Below are 23,183 nucleotides of genomic sequence, written 5' to 3'. Positions count from 1 at the left end.
ATCAGAAGATGATCCAGAAATATTGGTGCGTTAGTTTGTCAGATTTTAAAGGTTAGCACTGCGATTTTATAAGTTATTCTATGCCAGCCCAGTAGTCCCTTCTCACGGTGGCCAATCCAGGTCACTAGTATCTGGCCAAAGCCCAAGGTGTAGCAATATTCCATACTACCAATAGAGGGCAAGCAGTGGCTCTTCAGCTTGGGAAAAAAGACAGCTGAGACGGGATATAATAGAAGTTTATAAACTTATGAAGCAATGGAATGGATAAATAGGGAATGGTTGTTTAATCTGACAAATGGAACTAAACCAAGAGGACACTATTAATCTTGTGACCGATAGATTGAAAACAAAGCATGGAAAGGTGGGTTGGTTTGGTTTTTTTATGCAGCACAAGGCAACCAAAATAACAGGATTCAAAAAAGGATTGGACAAGACCCTGGAGGAAGAGTCAATTAAAAGATGATTAGCCAGGTAGATTTGGAAGAGCCACTGTTACTCCTTGGCTCTATGTTTTGGAATCTGCTGGGTACTTGTGACCCAGAATGGCCACTGTTGAAAACAGAAAACTAGGCTCAGTGGATCTTGGTGTGATCGAGTGTGACTTTTCTTATGCCCGTTCTGTTGCAGCAATATAAAGTTTGGTTACGATGGCAAAGAAAAACAGGGGTTAACAGTACAATAATGCTTTTTATTAATAACCCACATTGATAACTCCGTCCCGTAGAATTTGGCAAGTACTATGATGACGATGACCAACATGTCTATTTTGCTGATCACCACTGTTATTAGTAACTAGGTCTCTGCATAACCCCTCTAATTCTCAGAGGGGCTTAGGGGATCTGGCCAATTGGAATCTTAGGCCACTCTCAGTGCATCCCAGAATGCACTGGGAGATGGGCCTCTCAGTGCATCCCAAGATGCACCAGGAAGAGGCAGGCCCGCTATTCATTCGAAGGCAGGCCTGCCAGCTGGACACAGGCAGCAGCCGTCTGGCTGACCAACTCAACCAGGTTAGGGGGGGTCCGGTGGGGTCCTGGTTGGTGGTAGGGGGGTGCAGGTGGGGTTAGGGGAGGGGGGCCTAGTGAGGGGGAGTCCAGGTGGGGGTGGGAGTGAACTTTCAGGGGGTGGCAGGAGGTATGCCCACTCCCTCCTGCCACCAGATGCCCCCCGGCCTTCCACCCCAAAACATTCTCCGTACATGTTCTTGAAGTTGGCATCAGGAGGGATGCATAGTCCACTCCAAAATGGCGGGCCTTCCCCTTTCCAGATGATGGTGGCAGTGGGGGAAATGGCATATGATTACAACGATGCTAACACTGTAGATAGCAGCAGAATAGCTATTTTCAAAACTAAATGAACGATTCTTCCTTTTTAAACATAATCATATGTTTTAGTGATCTTTCTTGACTGTAAGCAAATTATCTGGTGCTGTAAAATATTTGATAAAAGTTTCATTGAAGACATGTTCCATTCCCCCTCCCCCCTCCCGATTTCAGTGAGGAAACATCTACCAGCCATAGCAGCTAAAGGGGCTTTTCCTTCAAATCAAAGATTGGAATATAATAAGGCAGACTATCTGTTAATAATAGATGTTCTTGTTTCGAGGTTATAGATGCCTTTAAGGAGTACTTACTTCAGTGCAGAAAATGTAAATCCTTTCAACCCATCTTTGCATCTGAAACAACAAAAAAGTGTGGTTTTATGTGATTGTTGTAATTTTTAGACTATAAATGTTGTTTAACATTGTTTTAAATGGTGTCTCAATATAAGAACCTAGTGCTCTTCCGTGAAAAATCCTGAGAAAATAAAAAGGATAATAATACATATTATGTGCTATTTTCAGTACAGGCAGTCTATAAAAACATTAACCATTAAAGAAACAGTCCTCAAAATAAAGAAATATAAAGAAAAGATAGGAGGTTTACACTTACTTTCATTCTTCATCCGTCTCACTGTTCCCCCCTCTACCACCACATCCAACATTTCTCCCTCTCATCTCTACCTCACAGCTCTCCCACCACCATGTCCAATATTTCTCTCCCTCCCTATGCCCAACAATTCTCTTTCTTCATTTCTCCAATGTGCACCATCTCTCTTTCCCTCCCACTCAGACACCCTATCCAACAATTCTCCCTTTCTAGTCCCACTCCCACCCTCAGCATCTCTTTCCCTCACTCCCTCCATTCTTACATCCTATGTTTCAAGTTCATGCTCCCCTCCCTCTCTCCATTCTGTGTCCCACATTCATGCTCCCTCCCTCCTTCCTTCTGATGTCAGACAGAAGGCTTCTGGGTCAGCCACAGGCAGAATGCAGGAGCTGCTGCTCGCGGCTTTGTGAAGACAAGTGCAGCTGGGAGGAGGGAGTCAGCCAGAGGAAGCAAACACCCGTGGGAAGGTGGGAGGCACAAATTTGGGACCCAGCACAGAGGGTGGGAAGGACAACGAGGGGCACATTGGGACATGGGAGGAAGAGGGTCACATAGGGCCAGAAAGGGAAAAGCAGACCCCGATTCGTAAGTACAAGTCTTGCGGGAGGCTCAAAATTGGGACTCAACACAGAGGGAGGGAAGGACGACAAGGGGCACATTGGGAAATGGGAGGAAGAACAAGTCTGATATAAGTGGACGTTCTTAACCCGGGGACTGTCTATACTGAATTGAAATTGAAATTTTTGTATAACATGCAAAAAAAGAAATTTCTTTATGAGGATAAAATATTGTCATTACGGTTCTGTAGAAACTAAAGACAAAATAAGTTTTAAGACAGTTCCATAAATCAGTCTCATCTACATCTTACTGGCTGACTTTTATTGCTGTGTATCTAAAAATTTTTTACTTAAGAATCCAACACTTTATTTGTGTTGAAAACCTAGAAGTAATAATTACAATATTACACCAGCAGATGGCTCCAAATGCCTAGTGCAGTTCTTTAGAAAATACTCTACTGAAATGCTGGAGGTTTACAATCTACAATCATAAGAAATAATAACAAGAAAAGTGCAAAGTTTGGATAGAAAAGAATGTTACATTCACTAAGAATCATTCAAATCTGAAAGAAGCAAAAAAAAAAAGCTAATATGTTTCATTTGTACTATTAGAGTGCCTGAATTTTCTTTATGAGGATAAAAATATTGTCATTACGGTTCTGTAGAAACTAAAGACAAAATAAATTTTAAGACAGTTCCATAAATCAGTCTCATCTACATCTTACTGGCTGACTTTTATTGCTGTGTATCTAAAATTTTTTTACTTAAGAATCCAACACTTTATTTGTGTTGTAAACCTAGAAGTAATAATTACAATATTACACCAGCAGATGGCTCCAAATGCCTATTGCAGTTCCGTAATGACAATAAAGATGAGCCCTTGTAAAACAAATCTTTCTACTAGTTTAAAGTGAGGTCATTTTTTGCACTTACCTTCAAGTACAAAGACTATGCAGTGAATGCAGGGGGCATGCCCTGAATCACCCACAAGACACACAATTTGCGGACGATATGAAGTTGTTCAGAGTAGTGAAGACACAGGGGGATTGCGAAGATCTGCAAAGTGACATAATCAGGCTCGAGGAATGGGTATCGACATGGCAGATGAGGTTCAACGTGGATAAATGTAAAGTGATGCATGTCGGTAACAAAAATCTCATGCACGAATACAGGATGTTTGGGGCGGTACTTGGAGAGACCTCCCAGGAAAGAGACTTGGGAGTTATGATCGACAAGTTGATGAAGCCGTCCGTGTAATGTGCAGCGGCAGCGAAAAGGGCGAACAAAATGCTAGGAATGATAAAGAAGGGGATCACGAACAGATCGGAGAAGGTTATCATGCCGCTGAACCGGGCCATGGTGCATTCTCACCTGGAGTACTGCATCCAGCACTGGTCGCCGTACATGAAGAAGGGCACGGTACTACTCGAAAGGGTCCAGAGAAGAGCGACTAAGATGGTTAAGGGGCTGGAGGAGTTGCCGTACAGCGAAAGATTAGAGAAACTCGGCCTTTTCTCCCTCAAACAGAGGAGATTGAGAGGGGACATGATTGAAACATTCAAGGTACTGAAGGGGATAGACTTAGTAGATAAGGACAGGTTGTTCACCCTTTCCAAGGTAGGGAGAACGAGAGGGCACTCTCTAAAATTGAAAGGGGATAGATTCAGTACGAACATAAGGAAGTTCTTCTTCACCCAGAGAGTGGTAGAGAACTGGAACACTCTTCCGGAGGCTGTTATAGGGGGAAACAACCTCCAGGGATTCAAATAGGGGGAAACACCCTCCAGGGATTCAAATAGGGGGAAACACCCTCCAGGGATTCAAATAGGGGAAAACACCCTCCAGGGATTCAAGACAAAGTTAAACAAGTTCCTGCTGAACCATAAAGTACGCTGGTAGGGCTAGTCTATAGACCAGCACATGTGCTATAGACCAGCACATCATGCAGCTGCCCAAGTCGCAGCCAGTTCCTGTAATGCAACAGCCGAGAAGTGGTTTAACATTTTCCTATCGTGTGACATTCCAAAAATGACATAGACAGTGGATAAACAGTCTGTATGGACTAATAAAGAGCCAGGAACACAAAATATTTGAATTGACAGACTTATGACTTATTTACATTATGTTTACAATAGCCGTAAATGATAACGGTGAATAATACAAAACTTTGCTAAACTAATTACGATTGGAACCAGCGTAACGTAAAATTTATTATGATAGGAAAAGGTTAAATGAAAATTTGGGAACAATTTCCACCCACCAACTTCAAAACAGCATGTCATTCAATCTCCAGCTAGAATTAAATAAGAGCTTAGCAAAACCCATGTAATGAAATCCAACTATGTAAGTGAACTCGGGAACATCCAAATGATTCTATAAATGGAATGAAAATCCTAAAACTCTTCCCTTCTCTTGTTGCCAGTCATTGTATAGCAACTCTCATTGCTTTGCTGTTTTTCTTTTTAATTTCTCAACAGAAGTACTAAATGCATTTTTAAAAATATTTGCTTTTGCACTCCGTGTCCTTTATCTTCAGCCAGAACTGCACAAGTCAGAAGTCTTTAGATCTGTGCATATGGCATGCCATGGTACACAGCAGAAGAAATATCTCATCTAAATCACTAATGCCACAGAAAACACACAGACCTATAGAGGGCCATTTTGGAAAAGAATGTCCAAGTCTGACTTGGACGTTTCCCGCTAAATATCCAAAGTCGGAAACACAGAAACATCCATTTTTGAAAGCTGAACCACTATATTTAATCGCCTACTTGGATGTCTAGGCCGATAGGATGCCCAACCCTTAGGACACCTAATTTTACACCCCTTTTTCAATCAAAGAAACATCCAAGTTGAAAATGTCCAAATCCAGACCATTTGGAAGTAGGAGTGGTCATCATTGTGATGGACTGGTCATACAGACATGCCAACAGCGCAGTGGGACACCTTAGAGGGTGCTGCTGTCAACATCACATAAAGGATGCCAGAAGTACATCTCACCATAAACTCCCCTATAATTTATGGTGAGCTCTCCAAAATTCCCCCCAAACCTACTAGACCTACCTGTCTACCACCCCAATAGCCCTTATGGCTGCATGTGGCACCTATATAACATAACAGCATTTTCTAGAGGAGGAGTTTCATCATCTGTTTTTCTAGAACCTTTGTTTAATTGCTGTTATCCATATGGTTTTTGTATATTAATGTACTGAACATCTTGGACCCCTAAGAAGTGCTTTTCGAAACACGGCTCGTGTTGGATCCGCACTACTTAACTGTTTTTTGGATACCGTCTTTTTACTGATTTTTATTTTATTGATTTGAATTAAAATCCTGCAACCTTTAACATTTTCTGAGTTCTTTTTTGGGTTTATGGCTCACACTTTCCACCATAAATGTAGTGGTTAGAGTGGCTTATAGGCCTGGGCCTTCCTCTCTATGGTTCACTAGTCCATCCACCACATTACTTAGGACACCTGAGTAATGCTCTACTAGGCACTAGGCTTTCCCATACCAAATGCTGCTGTTCTAAAGACAGGTATGTACTCTTTCATTCAGATTTTTGGGGTGGAGGAGGGAGTTAGTAAGAAGTGGGGGAGTGTGGGGGGGGGGGGAGCATACATTAAATGATTCCAGTAGTCATCTGGTCAAATTGGGTAACTTTGTGGCATTTAGATGCTTCTAAAACAGATCTAGCTCTGAACATCTAAGTTATGTCCAGGACATCTTGGGAAAAGTTTGATTATTGCAGCAAGGCATCCAAGTTAAGCCTGTCCATAATGTGCTTCCCAACACACCCTCTGAGACTCTGGACGCACAGCAGATGAAACGTCTCGTCAGACATCCAGGACAATGGTTTTGATTATAGGCACTTGGCCTTCCCGGCAATTAGGACGTTCAAGTACTGACTTAGGAAGTTTTGGGGAAGTTTTAATCTTTTGATTATAAGCCCCATAGTCTACTGAATATAGAACGAGATTGTACTTTTATGCTAAATTTTGTTCCCACTCTAGGAAGTTTGGAAAGGCTGATAAACTGAGGCAAGTAAATAATTAAACATGTGACTAGATGTCAGAAATGTACAAAAAACTAAAATAGAAATCCCATGAAGCCAGGCTCTGCATTCAGTGCATGAATGGAGAAATAGAAATACTTTTCCTCCTGTATTGTGCAAAATGTACAGATATGGGAGAAGCACATTTCCCAAAGCTTTCAGGGAAAATAAATGACTTCTCACGTAATAATAAGCAGGAAATCCAGTATAATCCTTGGGGAAATAGGAAAAACAGCAGCTAAAGCAGCAAATAATGTAGTTTGCTGCAATGAGGCTCAAAATATAACATGACCAGAGACAACAATAAAACCATGAGAGTCTCGGAATCTTCTTTCTTATTGTCTTTTCCGTACGTTGTAATTATATTACTTTTTCTTTTGTTATTTTTAATCACGTTGGGGTCAATTTTCAAATGGATATCTGTGAGTAAAACATTCAGATTAGAGAGTGACACGGTGACAAAATTCATCACCGTTCCCGTCCCCGCGGATAACCGCGGGAAACCATCTTCATGTCATTCTTTAAGGAGAGAGGGAAGAATCAGAGTATGAATGGCCACAACCACTGACCCTCAAGCTTTGCTCTGAAGAATGCTGGTGTAGAAGGACTGAGGTTGAAACAGACACTACAGAATGACAGTCTCTGGTATCCAGAGCAGATATTGTGATGTCATAATGCCTCATTCCACCAGTGCCTAAGAGCCAATCACTTCAGTGATGTCAGAATGGCTTCATTATCCTTGGCTCACATAAGAATCAGAGTATGAATGGCCACAATCACTGACCCGCAAGCTTTGCTTTGAAGAATGCTGGTGTAGAAGGACTGAGGTTGAAATAGACACTAGAAAATGACATGGGATTATTTCCCGCGGTTATCCGCGGGGACAGGGACGGTGATGAATTTTGTCACCGTGTCATTCTCTAATTCAGATTACCCCACAACTTGCCACCACTCCTACCAACCCCCCCCCCCACCACACCCACACCCATATGTGCAAAAAGATCGAAAAGGTTTCTACGAGCCATTCTTCAGCTACCTTCAGCAAATGATTTAGCACAGCATTTTGATTCAAAAATTAAAAACCTAAGAAGCAACTGTTCGACAAATGACACTAATGGTCATCAAATAGCTAACATACAAGGAAATGAAATACCAGTAGACATGATCTGGAGTTCCTTTCAAGATTTAGAATGGAATAATTATATCAAACTATATAACAAATACTCTAAATCATACTGCGGTCTGGACTCATGGCCCCCGGAAATTATGAAAGCGACTCCATTAGAATTTAAACTATCTTTGCTGAATTACTTAGTCCATAACCTAAAAAATGGAAAGTTCCTCACTAATAATGGTCACATAATAATAACCTCAATTCCCAAAAAATAGTAAAGAATCATCAGCACTGGTAACCAACTATAGACCAGTAGCATCCATTCCATTTATTGTAAAAATCATGGAAGGATTGGTACATACCCAACTGATGGAATATCTTGATCAGTTCTCTCTCTTGCATGAAACTCAATCTGGTTTTAGACCTTTGTTCAGTACTGAGACAGTAATTGCGGCTATCTTAGATAATCTGCATCTCTTGTTCAGTCTGTCCACACCAATGACCCACCCCTACCTTCCCCTATGTAGAGATCCCACGTACCAATCCCATTTTGTCTTAAAATCTGGTACGCTGCTGGCCTCAGCTACCTGTAGTGGAAGATTATTCCAGTGATCAACCACCCTTTCGAGTGCCACTTGGATGCCCAGTCTTCCAATTTCCTAAGGTCTGTCTGCAATGTTTCACAATCCACATGCGTTTTAACAACGTTGGGGTAAGTTTTGGCCCAAACTGTGTAGCGAATTTTGGCCACAGATTCGTTTTTGGCTGCCCTCTATTTGTAAGCACTTTGGTTTTTCATTTTGAGCATTACTGTAAAACCAGTTCATAGTCAGTCACGCGCCAGACACCAGCGCGCCGACAATCAAGCGCTGACAATTCGGCGCAAGACACAAGCGCACCGCGGGAAAACTTAGTTTTAAAGAGCTCCGAAGCGGGGTGTGTGTGTGGGGAACCCCCCCCCCACACTTTACTGCATAGTGTTCGCGCTGCTGTTGAGGGGGTTTGGAGAGTTGGATCTCAAGAGAAAACGGAATTTTTTCCGATTTTGGGGGGGAAAAGTTCAGTTTTCTCTATAATGTGGGGGGGGGGGGGGGTTGCACCCCCTACACCCCGTCAGAGCTCTTTAAAACTAAGTTTTCCCGTGGCGCATTTGTGTCTTGTGCCGAATTGTCAGTGCTTGATTGTTAGCGCGCCGGTGTCTGGCGCGCGATTGTCCCATCACCGTAAAACCTGCAAATCAAAAAAAAAACCATGCATAGTCTTTGTCCCGATGCACACAGTTTGAAAGATGCTCCTTATTAGTTCAGTACAAGTTGTTTGGTGACCTTTACTTCCATATAACAGTAGAACAAAAAATAAAAATCTGATAATTTATAAAATAATTCTGGATTACATGATAATTCAAAGTTACCTGGATTTTATAAAGACTTGAACTCCCGCTAATGACATTTTGACCAAAAGTTTCTCAAAAGCAGTGGGAACCCTGAATGTTGTAAATATCATCTCTTCACTGCAATACTAACTCTAACCACAGTTTGTAACTTGTTCGAGCTATTACAGAAGCCTCTACGATGAAATTAGAGAAGCATTCTTAAAGTAATTTTTTGCAAACGTCACGCATCCTTCTTCCCAATAAGCATTCCAAAGGAATTAGTGCATTAGACACAGAAAAGCTCAAGTGGCTCAGAAGGAAAACCATCTCTACCCAAGGGTCCCACACATTCCTAAAGATACAGTTTTATTCATGTAGTGTTAATAATTCTAAATAACCATGCCATGTATGTTCCCTACAACTTATGAATAATACAATTACTTTCATTCTGCTACAGTCTGACTACTATGCCTGTTTTCTTTTCGCAGTGAACTCCCATTCATTTTTTGGCTTGACTACACTTCTCCCTCCCTATTCAGGGGGTTAGGGCCGGAGCCAGCCCGCGAATAGGGAAAAATCACGAATAACTTTTGGCCGGCTCTGACCCACCCCCCCGGACCTTACCTGGTGGTTTAGTGGTGACACGGGGCAGGAGCGAACTTCCTACACTCTTGCCCCATGCAGAGCTGTGCTGCTGAGTTCCCGTAGTCTCATGAGACTACAACAGGAACTCCCAGTTGTAGTCTCGTGAGACCACGGGAACTCACAGCACGGCTCTGCACGGGGCAGAAGTGTAGGAAGTTTACTCCTGCCCCATGTCACCGCTAGACCACCGATCGCCCCCCCCCCCCGGCCGCCTCTGATCACCTCCCTCCGCCTCTGATCACCCCCCCCCCCCCGCCGCCGCCTCTGATCGCCTCCCTCCACCTCTGATTGCCCACCGCCACCTCTAATTGCCGCCCCCGCAGCCTCTGATCGCCTCCCCCTGCGCCTCTGATCGCCTCCCCCGCCGCCTCTGATCGCCTCCCCCGCCGCCTCTGATCACCTCCCTCCACCTCTGATCGCCTCCCTTCGCCTCTGATCGCCCCCTGCCACCTCTTAATGCCTCCCTCCACCTCTGATTGCCCCCCCCGCTGCCTCTGATCGCCTCCCTCCACCTCTGATCGCCCTCCCGCCGCCTCTGATCGCCCCCCCGCTGCCTCCGATCACCTCCCTCTGCCTCTGATCGCCCCTCCCCCGCTGCCTCTGATCGCCTCCCTGAAGTCCTGGGGCCGTTTTTTTTTTTTCGATGCTAACAAGCAATTCTCAGCGGGGGGGGGGGGGGGGCCTGGAGAATAAAACGCAGATAATCGAAACCGCAAACATCGAAACTGCAAATAGGGAGAGAAAAGTGAAATTTCATCTGAAAACCAAGGCAAATGCTAAGTCTACATATTGTCAGTTTCACGACATTCTCAGAATCATAAGCTCTCTGCAATGGCCATGTTCTGCCAGTATTTATTCCCTAGTTTTGCTTTTAATGCTTGGAATCATAGACGTTATGAACTTATATAGGCCCACTTTTACTAAGGTGCGCTAACCGATTAGCGTGCGATAAACGCTAATGCGTGCATGTTAGTCTATGGACCCGTTAGGGATTAGCGCGCCTTACTAAAAGAAGGGGATAGTGTTTATAAAGAATAACTAAAACCTTTATTATTAAAAATCAAGGCATGTTATTTTCTTAAATCCCTGTAATCTGTTCATTGAACGGAAAGCAATTCATTTTGTAATGCCGTCGGAAACAGACACAGAACTTGACAGCAGATAAAGACCGCCAAGGCCCTTCTTTCTATTCTGCCTCGTTCCTGGTGCAGCACTGCAGACTCTGCTTGACCTTCTTAATCCGTACTTCCTCCTCACCAAGAGATCGTTCCCTCCTTTTCCCATGCTTTCTTGATTTATTAGATAGATTGTGAGCCCACTGGGACAGACGGGGAAAATGCTTGAAGTGCTTGTATGTAAACTGAAAAAAACAAATGGTGGTACTCAAGTCCCAATCCCTTTCCTCTTTCACTGTCTTGGTCTCTACCACCTCCACTGCCATTTTCTGTAAAGAAATGTTGCTTTGTTAAGCCTCAGTCTACTTGTTTCACTCTCTTATCCTAACCTCTTGTTCTATTTTCATTTGACTGAAAAAAATGCTTGTTTATAACGGGGCTCATCGAAACAGAAATATGTCTAAAAACCCGTCCAAATCAGCACTTGGACGACCTCCAAGTGCTGATAATCGAAACGGGTTTTTAGACGTATCCAGAGACTTTTTAGGCCTCTGAATCCCGCTGCGCGCCCGAGCTGAAAGGGGCGTTTTTGAAGGAGTGGTTAGGCCGACCTAGACTTAGTCGTACTGCAGGGATAATCGAAGGTTTTACGAGGCTGCCTGGACAGAACTTATACGTTGTGACTTAGGCGATCTATAAACAGGTCTGTGCCCAGAAGGTATCCAAAGTGACCAGATAAGCACTGTAGACACAAAGTACAGGCCCCACACACTCCCCCAGTGATCACTGACCCCCTCCCCCCACTGCCATAAAAATTGGAATAAAAACGTACATACCTGCCTCCAGAACATCAGCACCTGGCATAGCAAAACCTACTAGAGCAGCACAGAGGTGGCTTAAGTAGTGTAGGGGTTGGCCTAGTGAACCATAGAGAGGAGGACCCAGGCCCATAAGCTACTCTAACCACTACATTCATGGTAAAAAATGTGAGTCCACCAAAAAAAAACCAAACCCTACTGTACTGCCATATAGGTGTCACTTGAGGTTTGGATTATGTCCCTCCACATATATACTCAGGTATTTAAACATATCTATCATAACCCCAACTCCTTCTCTGAAGTGAGCAGACGCACAAGTCTTGATTTTTTGATGTAACTTGTGATGTAAAGTGCACAATTTTGCTAGCCTTTTCCTTGACTGCCTCTATTGTATTGTACATTGCTTTATTATGTAAGGAAAGGTGGCATTTCATATAAACTATAAAGCATATTTTGTCCTATTGTTTTGGTGATGTGGTGCAGTGCAACAAAATATTATTCTTGGGGGTAGAAGCTAGTGGTGGTAGGTGGTTTGCTGAATTGTCACTGGCGTTATTCCTGGATATTCAATGATTGGCCGTGTCCAGGCTTTGGACTTGAATGTCCAGTTTGTACAGAGTTGACCAACGCATAGCCAGTTAAGTCGATATTCAGAATTTAAGTGGCTATGGGTTACCACACAAAGATAAAACTGTTTTATGCAGTCACCCTGGTCGGCTAAGTGCAGAATATCAGCATTTAATCAGCCAATTGCCGACTCTGCCCCTAGAAGAACCCCAAAATAGTCAGGTTTCACGTACATGCTAACTGCTAATTTTCAGCAGTGATAACCGATTAACCCCCTTTTTACAAAAACGTAGCACAGTTTTGAGTGCCAGCTGCAGAGGTTAACAGCTCTCACACTCATAGGAATTCTATGTGCATCGAAGCTGTTATCGCCACACTACAGTTTTGTAAAAAAAAAAAAAAAAAAAAGGGGGGGTGGTTAAGTGTTGCTGAACATTATAGCCCCAAACAAGTGATCATAACCGGTCAGCGGCCATTTGCAGCTGGTTAAATCATTTCAAATATCAACCAGTTTATTTTGAAATGTTATTTTCTCAATGTCCTTTCAATTTTCCTTCATGGATTATGTACCCAGTGGATTTTCAATCCTTTAATGAGCACACTAGAGATTAAAAAAAATATATTCTGGGTATGAAAGAGAAAGTGCCATTCAATTCGATCAAAGGCCTTCTCGGCGTCGAGGGCCATAATCAAAAGTCTATCAGAGTGAGAGGTGGTGTGATGGATGATATGGGATAATAAACGCGTATTATTGGAAGAGTAGCATTGATTTAGCAAACCAGATTGATCTGGGGATATAAGTTTGGGAAGGACAGATTGCATTCGGGTTGCTAAAATCTTAGCAAAGATTTTAGCGTCAACATTAATTAAGGATATGGGTCGATAATTTTTGACAAATGGTATGGCTTTTCTGACTCCTTCTTAAATATGATTAAAGTTCTTTATTCCCACCCAACGACAAGGATCCTGATTAATAGACACCTTATACAACCTTTTTATCTGACCCGTGGAACAAGACAGGATTGCCCTCTATCTCCTTTGCTCTTTAATCTTGCCCTTTAACCTCTTTTAACCGCTATCAGACACGACTCTAGAAATCACGGATTTCATTCTAGCTCCTTCTCGGTCAAATTATCTGCGTATGCAGACGATGTCCTCCTGTACGTCAATCCTAACTACCTAACTTACATTCTTGAATAAATTCACCATTACTCTGCCATATCGGGCTATAAATTAAAAAAAAAAATATCTTATTTAAAGCAAACTGCACAACGTAATGCTAGAAGTGTTTTAATCATTATCAATATAAAGCGTTCTGATACAAGTAATATGGTGCTTTGTATGCTGTGCCCTGTAGCTATCACACCTTCAACACAAGAAATGAACAGCTGTTTAAATACTGCTGATCATTCAAAAGAGTCAACCATAAAACTATCGTATTTTCACCCGTATACCGCGCACCCATGTAAAACGTGCACATGGGTATAGCGCGCGGGGAACACAAATTTATGTTAAAAAAATTTAATATAGCGCACACACGCGTAAACAGCGCATGCTAAAACCTCCTCCCGCCTACTCCGAACCGGCATCCTCCCCCCCGCTCGCTTACCCAAGAGAGCATTTTTTTTTTTCATTCGAATCCGGCATTCCACCTGCGAACCGGCATCCTCCCCCCCCCCCCCCCCGCTCGCTTACCCGAGAGAGCATTTTTTTTTTCATTCGAATCCGGCATTCCCCCTGCGAACCGGCATCCTCCTCTCCCCCCCGCTTGTGTCACCCCCCTCCCCCGCGATCCTACATCCCCCCCAGCACTGCAAAGACAACTCTTACCCGATTGGGCACCAGCACCGGCACCAGCACCAATGCCCAGGATGTGCCAGTGCCAGTGCCCGAAAATCCTCCCTCGTTGGGTTGGGCTGGGCTGGGCTGGGCTGGGCGGTGCGAGAGAGATCCTCCTTCTTCCTGCGCCGGGCTGGACTAGGCTTTGAGCATTTGCGCATGCTCAAAGCCTTCTAGTCTCGCTCTCTCCGAGATAATCTCAGAGAGAGCAAGACCAGAAGGCTTTGAGCATTTGCACATGCTCAAAGCCTAGTCCAGCCCGGCGCAGGAAGAAGGAGGATCTCTCTCGCACCACACCGCCCAGCCCAGCCCAGCCCAACCCAACCCAACAAGGGAAGATCTTCGGGCACTGGCACTGGCACATCCTGTGCATTGGTGCTGGTGCCGGTGCCCAATCGGGTAAGAGTTGTCTTTGAGGTGCTGGGGGGGATGTAGGATCGCGGGGGAGGGGCGGGTGACGCGAGCGGGGGGGGGGGAGGATGCCGGTTCGCAGGGGGAATGCCGGATTCGAATGAAAAAAAACATGTGTACAACGCACTCACACGTATAACGCGCATGGTTATGCACGGTTTGTAAAAATCGTGTATAACGCGCGCGTGAAAATACGGTATACATATGCTGGTATAATATCACAAGACAATTTTCAGCATTGTATTCTTGTGAAGACTATATAAAGTAATAGTCAGAAGTGTCATTAAGGACAGTGTTTATGTCCAGTGTAGGTGATGACAGACCATTCAACACAGGAAAGCTTCTGATAAAAGAATATTTTTGGTAGGTGACAGAATGAAGATTGACATTGGAATCAACACTGGCTAACACTCATTTTGGTGCCTCAAATGTTAGACCTGTTTCTGGGTATATCTGACCTGCTGATTCCAAAAATGGCACAGTTTTTCCTCCTACACAAAAAAAGTGGAATGAAACAAAAATTAACTTTGTCAATTCAATTGCACTGATAGATCATAAATGGAGGAAGGCAAAACCTCAGACCGTATTGCTACGTCTCATAACAGCCAAGGGCTATTGACAAATGCAATATTATGGTTTCAATCATTGGTCCGCCTCCAACCTTTTCATGGGAATGCAATAATTCATTAAGTGCTATAATATATTTTGTAATTTTGTATAAATAAAGTTATTGTGATTGTCAAAGTTAATAATAAAGTTGTATGAGGTCATATATAAAGTTCTGTACAAAATGGCAATTCTGTGCAAAAATAGCAGTTTTATCATAAATAGATATAGATTTCAAAGTTTATCATTGAAACTGACTCTGTTTGTAATATCAAAAAATTCATGAAAACCACATCTTATCTTAGTGGCACAGTGACTAACTCTGTAAAACTTATCAGAAAATCGAAAAACTCAGTGAAACCACTTATCTTAGTGGCACAATAGATTTTGAGATACAGAACATGTGCCATATAACACTCTTCACTCTGCTCACCCATTAAAAAAAAAAAAAAATCGGGATATTTTAATGTAGTGTTTAAATTAATATATTTTAAGCTTGAAGGAAACATATTAAAAATTAAAAGAAAAATGTACAGCACGAAAATCTGCTTATTTCATACCAAAAACACAAGTTTATGATACAAACTTTCCAGTCATTTGACACACAAGGAACTCCTTTTGTAAGACTTCCGAGAATGGGATCTTCCAGGACATTCCTGCTTAAGATTCAAATTTATGTAGTAAGGAAACCTTGTTTGCCATCTAAATTTTTTGAACATAATTATGTAACATAACAGAACAAAGGAGATTTTGTCATTTGAGCTTTACATTTTTATGCCAGTGTGCATTAAAGGAAAGGAAGTAGACGAATGGCCCTAAGATACCCCACTGCTCTGCTGGGATATCTGTGTGACCAGTCGGCTAAGAATGCTGGACCCTCCTATGTCCCAATGGCTGATTTTTGTGTGGTTTATTTTTTGGGAGGGGGAGGGACCAAAAATGGTTTAAAAAGATATGAATAGCAATTTAGGAAATGGCCATTTAAAAAAAAAAAAAAAGATAAGACTTTTTGTGATTTGAAAATGGCCATTTTCTCTGCTGGATTTTGGACCTTTTTAAAAAAAAAAAAAAAAAAAAACATTCAAAATCAAATTTAGATGTTTTAATGATAATGCCCCCTGCATAGCCAATATGTCACATAAAAAAAAAGATAGCTTTTCATGCTGATTAATATTAACCATTTTAAAGAATTGTAGCGTGGCATAAATTAAATAGTATTCTAGAAAATCTTCATTGTTTATATGGATAAAAATATTTCAAATTGTAGTTGGATTTTAGGGCTCCTTTTACCAAGCTGAGGTATGTGGTAGCGCCTGCTTATTGCAGCTTAATAGGGCTTACCGTCGGATGCGCCCAGGCATCTTGCAATAAGTTTGAGATCTGCATGTGCAATGAAAAGATTTGGAAGGAGGGAGTGGGAGAGGGAGGAAGGGGGGAGGGGAAGGAGAGAGTGGAGGGTGATAGGGGGGACTATGGTTTATGACATAAAATGTTTGGAGGAATGATAGAATTTTATAGAATATATGGATTAGAATTTTAACATTTGTGAAATCATTTGTAAAGCATTTCTTTATGTATACTATAAATGTATTTTTACTTTATTCCTTCAAGAAAAATGTTTGAACATAAAGCAATTAGCATTTTGCCAAAACACATCTGTTTAGTTATCAGCTGGAGTTTGGAGTTTTCAGCATTTTGATTTATGTGTTTTGCTCTCAGAAACAAAGACTTTTAGCATTGGTATAGTTTTGTAACAGCCAGTAAAAATGATACTCTTACTGAGCAGACATTCTGAAGTTTGCCTTTCTTGGACTTCATTGCTTATTCAGTCTGTGGGGATTTCGAGATACATTTTTCATAGAAACTTGACAATTCTGTGGTGGTATCATTTTGCTCTTTTTATTGAACAATAATCGTGCATAGAAACATTTAAATCCCATTCTGTAGACCCTTTAGTTATGCCAATGATGCATTGTTATTGTTACCATTCTGCAAATTCTCCAAAACATCTGACTGCCAGCACAGTTAAAAGATGAAATGAAAGAGGCTATTATAGTCAAAAAGAACATTTAAAAAATGTGAAAAAGCACTGCGAAGTCAGACACAATGCATCGATTAGGACAGAGACAGAATTTCAACAGAAACTAATGGAGAGCTTATGTACTTAAGGCTGCAGAAAAAAAACAATAGTTACGATAAAATTGGTAAGATTTGGAAACCTCTTGAAACTTATCTTCCACAGATTTAATATACTATCTCATCAATGGGTATTATGATTGTGCATCTGTTAATTATAAACTGATAATAATCTTATGGAGCAAATACCCCACTCCTGGTACCTTTTTAAAATTCTGGTGCCCTCCCTCGCTGGATGCAACTACCTCCAAGTCTTCTTCTCTTGCGGCAGAGCGGTGCACAATAAGGAGGGAGGGGGAGGAGGGAGAGACCGGGGTGCTGCCTGTCTGTCTGTCTGGGGGAGGGGGTCTGCCTGCCACTAGACCTGACCTGTCCCAGCCTATCACTAGACCACCAGAGGGGGGGGGGAACAGGATATAGGGCACAGGGCAGGTCTAGTGGCAGGGTACACCATTTGGTTCAGAATTTATTTTTACTTGGATTTTCCTCCTCTACATGTAGGTGTGTCTTATGGTCAGGTGCGTCTTATAGAGTGAAAAATACAGAACATTGTACGTTATATTTTATATAGTTTCAGTTGTATTTTGCCTGTTATAAAAATTTAATAAAATGCTTGAACTAAAAAAAAAAAAAAAAAAAAATCTAATGGAAAGTTTAAAAAATCATTATGAAAATGTTCAAAGGTACATTATAAACAGGAGGCTTGTAAGGGAGTCAGATGGACCAATAGATGATCGCTACAGCCTCCGTGAATGTCTCTTTACTCCTTGAAAAGACTAGAAGAATTCTTTGTTTTGGTTATTACTGAGGAAAATGGTGTGGTAGTCCACTTTTAAAGGTAATATATAAAAACTAGTTACTTAACGGGTGCTAGAATATATGTGTGTGTGTCTGTCTATTTCTTTCTCTCTCTCTCTCCTTCTTCTCCTCTCCTTCTGTATTTCTGTCTTTCTTTTTCCTCGGCTGTCTACCCATTCTCCCTTCCTTTTACCTTCCCTGTGTCCACCACCACCCCTTCACTGTCCCCCTTATCCAGCAGCAGCCCTTCTCCCTTTTTTAATCTCTCCCCTGTCCATCAGCACCTCTTTCCTGTCCCCCTGTCCAGCAGTAGGCCTCTCTTCCTTTTACTCCCCCCCCGTCTCTTCCCCTGTCCATCAGCACCTCTTTCCTGCTCCCCCGTCCAGCAGTAGGCCTCCCTTCCTTTTTCTTACCCCCTAGCACCTCTTTCTTGCTCCCCCGTCCAGCAGTAGGCCTCCCTTCCTTTTTCTAGCCCCCGTCTCTTCCCCTGTCCAGCAGCACCCCTTACCTCGTGTCTGCCCTCCGACGACAGCCGCCTCAAGCCGCCGTGGCCTGTAGGCGCCGCCAGCCGCGGCGGCTAGCAGGCGCCGCCAGCCTCTGCGCTGCCCGAAGCCGACATCCGCCTTGGGAGAGAGAGATGCGTGGAAGTGCGCATGGGCACTCCTACCTGCGGGGACCTACAGCGCACGGAAAACGGGAGCACGCAGGTCAGAGTGTGCAAGCGCGGCTTAGGCTTTTATTATATTAGATAAAACAAAGGAAAAAAGGTGATACCTTTTTATTGGACTTAAGTAGTCCATTTTTTTATAAGCTTTCAAAAGTAACCCTTCTTCAGTATTCTGTAAGTTTGCCCATTTGCTTTCTAATATGGTGCTATGCATATTGATAGAATAGCCTGTAGGTGGAATATTGGCCTATACAAGTGTATGTGTGCACAAAAAACTTACATATGCCAGTAGTATAACTATTAACACGTCTAACACATGTATAAATATTAGTACCATGTATAAATGTGTTACCTTTCACGTCTTCCAAGTAAAAAAAAACCAAAAAATACAAAATTAACCAACTGAAAACAAAATACTAGCTCAAATTTTATTTTCAGATATTCAAACTGTTTTGTTGCATATGGTATTTATTTTGCTAGAAAAGCTGAGAAACTTATAATGCAGATAAGTCTAACAGCAATCACTCGAAGGATCCATACTGCAATCTAAACCAAAAGAACCCGTTACACCGATTCTAGTGCAGCTTCGCTTGCTACCTGTGTCCACGCGACTTGAATCTAAAGTACTGTGTCGGATTTTCAAGCTGAGGCAGACAAAGCAGGCGGTTGAGTTGAGTAATTTGTCTACCGTATTTTCATGCATATAACGCGCGCGTTATACATGAATTTTGCAAACCGTGCATAACCTTGCGCGTTATACAACGTTTTTTTTTACATAGTTCTCCCCCCCCCCCCCGACGTCCGATTCACCCCGCAGGACCGCTCGCACCCCTACAGCCTCACCACTCCCCCCCCATCATGGAGAAGCTCCTACCTTTCTCCTGCTGCTTCCTCTGCCGGCGGTCCCGGCCCTTCTGTGAGCCCTGCGTCTGCGCTGCTTCCTCTTCCGGCGGTCCCGGCCCTTCTGTGAGCCCCGCCGGAAGAGGAAGCAGCGTAGACGCAGGGCTCACAGAAGGGCCGGGACCGCCGGAAGAGGAAGCAGCACAGACACAGGGCTCACAGAAGGGCCGGGACCGCCGGCAGAGGAAGCAGCAGGAGAATGGTAGGAGCTTCTCCATGATGGGGGTGGGGTGGGGAGGCTGTGGGGGTGCGAGCGGTCCTTCGGGGGGGGTGAATCGGACGTTGGGGGGGGGCATCAGGCTTTCAGGGTGGGGACAGGACTTCAAGGGGGAAAGGAGAGTCGGGGCGGCCAGAGGAGAGTCGAGTCGGGGCGGGCCAGAGGAGAGTCGGGGCGGGCCAGAGGAGAGTTGGGGCAGGCGAAAGGAGAGTCGGGGCGGGCGAAAGGAGAGTTGGGGTGGCCAGAGGAGAGTCGGGGCGGGCGAAAGGAGAGTCGGGCGGCGACGGGAGAGTCGGGGCGGCATGCGCGGTATACGGGTGTGCGCGGTATATAAAAATTTCTTTACATAAATTACAGTTTCCCGCGCGCTATACCCGTGTGCACGTTTTACACGGGTGCGCGGTATATGAGTGAAAATACGGTACTCCTTACCGGCCGAGTAGGCCACTACGCTCAGAAGGACAGCTCCATCTTGAAGTACCATCTTTGAAAGCGGTGAAGCAAACGTGTCATCGTCACAGGGGGTTTTGGTCTGGAACACTCTGACGCTTAATTTTAGGAAACTGATCAAAACGATTCTGTTCACGCAACGTTATCGGTGTGTTTATTAAGGGTGAACCAATGTAATGATGAAAAGAACTGTTACGTTGTTTATATATGATTCGGTATTAGTTTTTAGCATTTTATTGTTTTTATGGATTGAATTGTGAATGTGCTTTGTAACTCGCATAAAATTGTGGGATATAGCGAGTAATAAATGTTTTAAATAAACCAATAAACCTGTACAACCTTATAGAAGTCTATAGCAATGTCAATGGGATTCTTTGTACTATGCAGTAGCCAAAGCAAATTACCAACACAATTTAACTTCAGTTATATTCCTGTATGTAATATCGTTACCTTGTCCTCACAGTGGCCTTCAGTCATAAAAGGTCTGTTCAAGTACAAAAATAGTGAACCCCTCAGCCCTACTTGCTTTCTTTTAGAGCAGGGGTGTCCAACCTGCGGCCCGAGGGCCGCATGTGGCCCCGTGAAGTATTTTGTGCGGCTCCGGTCGAGGGCGATGCAGTGTTTTCCTCTGCTGCCCCCGGGTGTTTACCATCTTGCCGGCTCCCTCCTCTGTCTTCCTGCAGCGTTTGCGCGGCTCCAGAAACATTTTTTTCGGCCAATGCGGCCCAGCAAAGTCAAAAGGTTGGACACCCCTGTTTCAGAGTGTCCGTGAAATATAACCAAACTGTTCCCTCTAAGCTGAGCAGGTGTCCTCCAGCTGCATTGCTACCACTAGGGGGTGGAATATTTTCAGTCGCTAAGGACAGGTATGTTCCCTGGAGTCCTGCAGAACTTGCCTGTCCCTCACAATTGAAAAATGTGACAGTAAAACAGCACCCTCTATTGGTGAGACTGTGGGTGGAGGACTCCTGCTCAGCTTAGAGGGAACACGGCGGGCCGGAGAACCCAAGTCTGACACAGGGATAATGAGGCATTTAGAAGAGAAGGAAAGGCACCAAGGTCTCTATTTCACTGTAATGATAGATGCCTGTGAGCAGAAAAGGTTGGCTACTGGAGACAAAAGCATTTAACTGTGAAGACGTCCAGCTGGAGTTAAGTGGGACAGAGAAAAAAAGGGAGCGTACATGCCATTAAAAAAAACAACAACCCAGAAAGCAAAGTGTGCTGACAGTTTATATTTTAAAACTGATGGTATTATTATGAACCTTGTCTAAACGTCACACTATGGAAAACTGCGCCACTTAATTCTGGGAATAATTTCATAAGACGATTCCCTGCTTTAACCGAGTTCAGGGTAAACCTAACAAAACCCCTATCAGTGGTTGCAAACTCGCAGCATTCTTAACCTTTTCCTGTCTGTGTACCGGATGATGGGACATTCCCAAAATGACAGACGGTGGCTAAACAGTCTGTATGGACTAATAAAGAGCCAGGAACACAAAATATTTGAATTTAGAGACTTATGACTTATTTACATTATGTTTACGACAGCCGTAAATGATAACGGTGAATAATACAAAACTTTGCTAAACTCATTACGATTGGAACCAGCGTTACGTAAAATTTATTACGATACGAAAAGGTTAAGATTAACGTGCACTATTTGCTGCGTTCCTACCTTTTAGGCGCTCTTTATAGAATTGCCCCCTTAAGGTTAAATGCAGTGAATGGTGACCAGATCAACATGCTCCGAGTTGGGCGCCCTCTATAGAATAGCGCTTAGCGACAGGAACTGAGCCCAATTTTGAGTGTGAGGATTTGCATCAACTAAAACCAGCTGTAAATTCTGGCTCCTAAATTAGTTGTGAATCTGCCATGTTCAATAACACTGGGAGCAAATTCTAGGAAAACGCCTGACCTTCCCATGCCCACTAACTGAATTCAAAGTGTAGCCAATTACTGCCGCTAATTGAGTTGTTATTCAGTTAAACTGTGCGTCAAATTAATTTGCACAATTTTGAGTGACATTTAAAATTTAATAATAATAATAATTTTTTTTTTGTATACCGCCATTCCCAGGGAGTTCTAGGCGGTTCACAACAGTTAGATGAAATACAGACAATGCGGTTGAAATTGAGGAACATAACAAAGCAATCATGAAGTCAAACTAGTTATACGTTTACAATTTAAGTGAGGGGAAAGATTATATATAGTACATACAGTAAGTATATACAATGCATTTAAGAGAAGATGCATACAAGCTTTAAGGAGGTGGGGAGTAACAATCTTAAAAAGAAAGGGAAGGGGTGGAGGGAGTTAAGGGAGGGGTACGTTAAGGAATTGGTTTGTTGAAGAGTTGGGTTTTGATCTGCTTTCTAAAGTTGAGATATGAAGAGGTATCTAGTTAATGTGCAAATTAGCCGATGTCGTTATCATATAAGCACAGTAAAATGACAAATGCACACTAATTGAACCACACTAAAACACTTAATATTGACACGCTTTGTTTAAGAGTGGTAACAGTCAAAATTCCCTTCACAAAGACAACCGATTAGAGAATGACACGGTGACAAAATTCATCACCGTTCCCGTCCCCGCGGATAACCGCGGGAAATAATCCCATGTCATTTTCTAGTGTCTATTTCAACCTCGGTCCTTCTACACCAGCATTCTTCAAAGCAAAGCTTGAGGGTCAGTGGTTGTGGCCATTCATACTCTGATTCTTATGTGAGCCAAGGATAATGAAGCCATTGTGACATCACTGATGTGATTGGCTCTTAGGCACTGGTGGAATGAGGCATTATGACATCACAATATCTGCTCTGGATACCAGAGACTGTCATTCTGTAGTGTCTGTTTCAACCTCAGTCCTTCTATACCAGCATTCTTCAAAGCAAAGCTTGCGGGTCAGTGGCTGTGCCCATTCATACTCTGATTCTTATGTGAGCCAAGGATAATGAAGCCATTGTGACATCACTGATGTGATTGG

At 43.1% G+C, this 23,183-nt stretch overlaps 1 protein-coding gene across 2 annotated transcripts in view; it reads right to left on the bottom strand.

The window, feature by feature from the left end:
* TMEM135 (transmembrane protein 135) overlaps window positions 1-23,183 on the bottom strand; it is a 342,691-nt gene that overhangs the window by 60,100 nt on the left and 259,408 nt on the right. For both annotated transcript variants that reach the window (XM_033948492.1, XM_033948491.1), the window contains exon 7: window positions 1,634-1,675. In XM_033948492.1, coding sequence (XP_033804383.1) covers window positions 1,634-1,675 — 42 coding nt within the window. The remainder of the gene's footprint in view (window positions 1-1,633; window positions 1,676-23,183) is intronic.

Source organism: Geotrypetes seraphini, chromosome 6 (assembly GCF_902459505.1).
Source record: "Geotrypetes seraphini chromosome 6, aGeoSer1.1, whole genome shotgun sequence".
NCBI lineage: Eukaryota > Metazoa > Chordata > Amphibia > Gymnophiona > Dermophiidae > Geotrypetes > Geotrypetes seraphini.
This window is presented reverse-complemented; position numbering and strand designations above follow the sequence as displayed.